At 44.9% G+C, this 6,139-nt stretch overlaps 1 protein-coding gene across 1 annotated transcript in view; it reads right to left on the reverse strand.

Moving 5' to 3' along the window:
- Positions 1–6,008: 6,008 nt before the first annotated feature.
- PHALS_11575 (uncharacterized protein) overlaps positions 6,009–6,139 on the reverse strand; it is a gene marked incomplete at both ends in the record, with an annotated part of 1,299 nt that continues 1,168 nt past the window's right edge. Inside the window, one exon of the mRNA XM_024726957.1 lies at positions 6,009–6,037. Within this exon, the coding sequence (XP_024577582.1) occupies positions 6,009–6,037 (29 nt within the window). The remainder of the gene's footprint in view (positions 6,038–6,139) is intronic.

The following is a 6,139-nucleotide window of genomic DNA, read 5'->3' on the forward strand; positions in this document are numbered from 1 at the left end:
ATCATAGACGATACTAAGAAACGACCGGGGTCTGGCAACGTCAGTTTTGGTGCATGAAGCACTGTCTTAGACCCTGTCAAAAGCCTCCCGATGCTCTGTTTACCAACATTATTTTGTATCTTACCATAGGAGATTCGACAATGGCCGTGCTATTTCCGCATAACTTGCGCTATACTTGTGCAAGTAGTTGGCGAGGTCAAGCCACTTGCGCATATCATTTTGGTTCTTTGGAACCTGCCAGTCCACAGTGGCCTTGACCTTAATGGGGTCCGCTTGAAGGCTGCATAAAGCTTATTCGTGCGCATGCACTCGAGCAACGCTTTCAAACGAACGATGTGGTTTTCGTCATCCCCTGCACAACTGTGGACAATGATGTCGTCGAAGTATGTCTGTGTATATGCCTGATGGGGCCTGAACAATTGCGTTATCGGAAGCTTAGATGTTGCTGGCATTTAACAGCCCTTAGGGCATCACTAGCCACTACGCACACCCGACGGCGAGCCTTTGGAGACAACGTCTAAAAATTCTTGAGCAAAGGACAGTACGGATCCAAGGGATCCTTCAGGATCGACAATTCACTTCGTGCGTTCAGCACCCTCTTAATGTCCTCCAGGTCAGCTTCATTCAGAAGCGATGGCGAGTAAATCTCATTCGGTCTTATAATTACAACCTCGGCTAAATTGTCTGCCTTAAAGCACCGCCGAACTTTTCGAAGGACATCTCGCCCAGCTCAAGATGAGATCCCACCGCAAGAACAGCCTTGAGAGTGACTTCGCCGTCTTCCTCTTTCTTCATACCGTCGATAAGGGTATATAGCTGCGCGCAATCGTCTACGGTAGACACACCCTGGGTCATGGACGATGCCTTGCGCCTTGCAGATAACGAACGCTCCGCCGTCTCCTTTTATAGAGGTTTTATCGTCTCGGTGGGAATATGCATTTGGCGTCGTATCGTGTCCCCACTCCCTGCTCCATCGGAGCCTCGATGTTATTAACGCCTCCGACGAAAAGCTTTTTTATGCAGACTTCGTCCAGTGGATAACGTACCACTCTACGCGCATCAAAAGGACCTCGCCTAAGATACCTCGAACTTCGTCCGACCATGCCACTCGTGGCATACAGCGACTGCTTTGAAACTTGAGCAGCACTCAGTGGGTAACGTGCCACTCCACGAGCATTACAAGGGTCTCGTACTCGACGCCTCGGCATGCCACCGATGGCATGCAGCGATTGCTCCAATACTCGAGCAACGCTCAATGGGCTACATCCCACTCCACGTTCAGCCCGCGAGCCACGCTCGGGACTCCTGTCTCAAAACCTTTGGTGTTTGACAACTCAAATACTCCGATATCCAGGATATTGACCATCCCGGTCCAGTGCCCGCGCCATTTGCGCTTCTGCTTCCTAGCAGATATAGCTTCATGAATCTTCAAAGCTTCACTAGGAGATGTGCGCATAGCGCCCAACGTCTTCGACCTCCAACCAATCCATGCTTCATGGTGCTCCAACCATGCCATACCAAGGCTGAGGACATATTTTGCTCCCAATTCCAGGAGCTAGCAGCGTTCTAAGCTAGCATAGTCAAGGAACTTGACTCCAAGGTCCACAGGGACCTTCGACACAGTGACACAAGTCCCGTCACTAAGCGAGCAGTGTCAGTGTCACTCAACAGCGCCTCAGCATACAGCTGACTTCTTTCAGTCGTGGAGTGGCGAGCATAACTGTTCGACGCTTCGGAACCAATAACGACGTTCCATGGCTTTAAAGCTCTTCACGGTCGCTTTCACGACCAGCAAGCCCGGCTTGCACACACGTTCCGTGTCCAAGAGCACGGAGCTTTCGGGGCTGGGTTCTGCTGCTTTTATCTCTTTTTCAACAAATCTTCACGCGCTTTGTGCAGGGGACAAACAACCCGAAGGTGACGGGCGTCTCCACAGACTAAACACTCTCGGGGGCTTACACGCTGCTTGGCAGCTTGGAGCTCCTTCTCCTCTTTCTCCGCATAGCTGAGATCCATTGGATTAGATTCGCTCGACGAGCTCTGAAGGAATTAATTCCAACCAAGTCGTGCCGACTTGAAGTTGAATTCGGCATATAATGCCACACTCACCGCTTTTCAAAAGAAACGGTTGCGCACGCAAGACTTCCATTCTGGCCACGCCATGACGACGGTCACTGCGACCGCCTCGTAGAGAGGATCGGCTGTCATTCCGGTAATGGGAGTTCTCACCCCTTGGACAAAGTTCACCTAACCTACTTGCCCTGTCGAGCAGCAAGGAATCGCGATCGCACGCGATATGGCTGATTAGGCGGCGAGAACACTCACAAATTCTGACGCTCAAGCTCCTTTCTGGAGGGAAACGCAGCTTAAACCGAAGCACCGCACGTCAGTACCCATTCTCACACTCCGTTCCCGAGCTCGAAGATAGTTAGCGCCACGCGCTGTTGCTCGTTCTGGAGCATGGCGGATGCCTGCTGGGTCATAGAATATGCAATTTATCGTAAGCGGGCTCTATCGGTGTTCTAGCAAGCCTTGAGCTTGATGTATTGTTGACTAAGTAAATTCAATTGAAATTATTTTCAAGCATAAACTCCGAAGTAATGAAACATTGTAAATTATTGTATTAAAGTAAATACAATCGGGGTAGTTCCCCGAGCGTATAAACTTTAATACAATAAAATGTGTATGCACTTGATGTAGTGAAACCTTGTGGTACAGCATTTTTATTGTTCTAAAGTGAATACAATCGGGGTAGTTACCCGAGTGTATTAATTTTGATACAATAAAATGTTTTATTGCAATGTGTAGTTGCATACTAAGTGAATATGCTAGAATTATTTCTATTAGTATGAACTTTGAAGTAATGAAGTCTTGATGTACAACAATATATTGTAACAAAGTGAAAACAATCGTTGTATTTATTCGAGCATGTTCATTCTGATATAATAAATGTTTTATTGCAATATGTAGTTACGGACTAAGCAATTACTATTGAAATTATTTTCAAGTGTATGATCTTTGAAGTTAAGAAACCTTGTGGTACAATATCTCATTGTTTTAAGTGAATATAATTGGGGTATTTCCTCAAGCGTATAAATTAAAATACAATACAATTTTTTTTTTTTGTATGGAGGAGCCTTGAGATAAATACAACAGGAGTAATTTTCAAGCGTATGAACTTTGACGTAATAAAACATTGCTTAGATCATTTTATTGTATTAAAGTGAATCCAGTCGTGGTACTTCCTCGAGCGCAAAGTTTTGTTGCGATAAATTGTTTTATTGCAATGTATAGCTACTTACGAAGTTAATGTAATCGAATTATAAATTCGAGTAGTCATACATTTTGATTACAGGAACCAAAAGCGGAAACAACCACGTTTAGCGCTTACGGGCTCTGCGCAAGTGTATGCGCTTTGATAAGCTGTTTGCCAATATTGATAACTGGGACGAGACTGTGATTTTCGTATTGCCTTTGGGTAGCGAAAACTTTTTTAGCAACCTTTTAATCCACAAAACGTCATGTGGTGTTTTGTCCGCCTCTGACATATGCCTGATTTCTTTGCATGTCCTGGCTAACAGCAATAGCGTCGCACATTTGGGGCATGACGCTCGATCTCTGCAGAATAAAGCTTTGTTTTGCTTCGACGTCTAGCCAAAATGATATCCAAAAGTCGAATAGTATTGTCAATCCTTTCAGCATCAAGACTGGAGTCATTTGGCTGAGTTGTCAACGATACACGATCACTATCCCACCCATTTCAATGTAGCAGTGCGAAGCCCACAGAGACGTAGGCAATGCTGTTCAGCGCGAAAAATGAGTGAAAGCACGTCGATCACGCATGTGCTAAATTGATGGTATTCAATCGATCCGTTGAACCATCAGTCGATGGATCTCCCGTTGCAAATGTCTAGTCTGGGGCTAAGCAACAGAAGAACTTGATCCGACACCACAACCACAGTAAATCCCATGTTCGCATCAGTGCCGCTGACTGCAGTCAGATGATCAATTTTATCTAAGTCATCTAAAAGCCTCAAATCATATTGCTCGGAAGACTACCAAAGATATATATCCCTGGACAACAAATATTTTTCTCAAGTAAGCAGACTGAACATAAACATCGATGCATTTGGGTGGATCTTCATCTTCGATTCGTTTCCGTGTGCGCACATATGTGCTTACTTGCTTACATAGTCAGATCACCATTACATATTATTTACGAAGCAGTATTGTATTGACCAAGGTGGCCTCCAACGGAGCTATCATGTAGTTTGAACAGCATTCTATGTAAGTTTTAATCCTGCAAATCGCCGCACATTGTGTGATGTGGGGGTCAGTTCTGTAAAACAGCAAACTTTAGATTACAGAATGACCGAAATGAGCAATCGTGCGCACTTATAGAGATGTATCTGATCAAAGCTTTCACTTGTAAGCTGCTGCTGAACCATATGCTGAACATATCACCATATCATTTGGCCACGTCACCATCGTGAATCGCGACAACGTTTGGTCATAGAGATGTTAAAGCGTATCAGTCACCACAATAAGCTGACTCGTGGAGCGATACATGATCTGTATATATCACAAACAGCTTAGAAATGCGACCTGATCCTGTCAATATATTTTTGCTGTAAGTGTCTTCTTCTCATGGTCAGAGAATTCATTCAAGCCAATTAAAGTTGGCGATCACGTGATCCTGATCATCGGTATGTTCCTGGGATAAGGCAACGCCAATAGCCAAAGCGTCACGAACGACACAGAATGGTCATTTCGACATTCTATGCAGCAGAATTGGAACCATATGTGGCTTATCCTTACAGACTTAAGAGTCGCCCGGATTTAGCACCCCAGCACCAAATGACATATTTTTCAAAATATCGATGAGTGGTTGTGTCATGTCGGCGTATTTGCACGTATCAGACCAAACATTTATTAAATTTTGTTTGATTTGTCGAGGTAGCCAGTCTACACTGCCCTTAGCGCTCGCGGGATCCGCCTGCATAACATTCTTTGGCGTTTGCCTCGGAATAATAGCTGCATTGAATTATTTCAAGCGTGCATAATTCGCCACTTTCACATCATCTAAGTATAAGTCAACGAAATACCGTCCGAGGTAATAAAGAGAGTTTTTCATCACTTGTGACTCCCCATGTTGCTCCATATACCAATATACAAGACGTTCTCAAAAAGCCTTTAAACAGTTACTGCTCTACATGTTGATGCGTACCACGTTAGTGCTGACTCAGCGATATCGTTAGATTGTTGGCTTGGCTATCTCCTCTGGACAATAGTCATATGTGTCTACCGAGTCGTGCCCTGGAGACTGCAACACCAAATTGCTCTGAAAATCTTTTGCGTTTCAGAGCGGGGAGACCGCGATACTCTAATTTGTTTTACCCGATGTAATATCGGGCGAGAAGCTTACAAAAATATATAGATATTTGAAGCCACGACAGACCATCCTAAACTTCCTGTCTCGTAAGTATTTCTAGCGCTGCTCAAGACACTAAGCAATTACCAGAGTGGATCACTGCTATTTATATACTTTTTTGCTTCTCCCAGGCAGTTTGTCGAGCATAAACTGCCAAGATCTTGGCGCTGGCAGCTTTGTGTGCGCCTGTTATAAGCGTTTCTGGGGCTGTCTTAACGGTGTGTCTCCATAGCTGGTAACGCAAGCGATTACTGCCTGTGGCACTTGGACCATCACTTTCGTTATATGCCCTCGTGACTAACAAAGGTCAGATGCTTATGAAGCGTGTCGTGCTACACGAAGACAGGTAGGTTAACAAGTTGGGTTATCATTCAATATAGAGTCAGGTCGAGGAATCGACGCCAAGTGCGAACAGATCCAACAGAGTTGCTGTGCACCGCATAGAAGACATTTGGTCCACGTAAATCAATGCACGAGGATGGAGTCTGCTCCGACGATGATCGAGACCGAGAACACTTGAGGTATCTAGTGCTTCTTTGACAAGAGTAATCCATTTATATAAAGTTTTTCAGCTTAATTAGATACTTAATGCATCTATCTTACTATCTACAAGCATAGATATCAACAAGTGAGGCTGGCGCTGTCACGTGTTGTAACGGGGTTACATGAGAGTGACCCGTCACTCTCCCAAGGGAGATGTGGTGTGGC

The sequence above is a fragment of the Plasmopara halstedii genome, assembly GCF_900000015.1.
Source record: "Plasmopara halstedii genome assembly, contig: Scaffold_555, whole genome shotgun sequence".
In the NCBI taxonomy this organism is placed as follows: Eukaryota; Oomycota; class Peronosporomycetes; order Peronosporales; family Peronosporaceae; genus Plasmopara; species Plasmopara halstedii.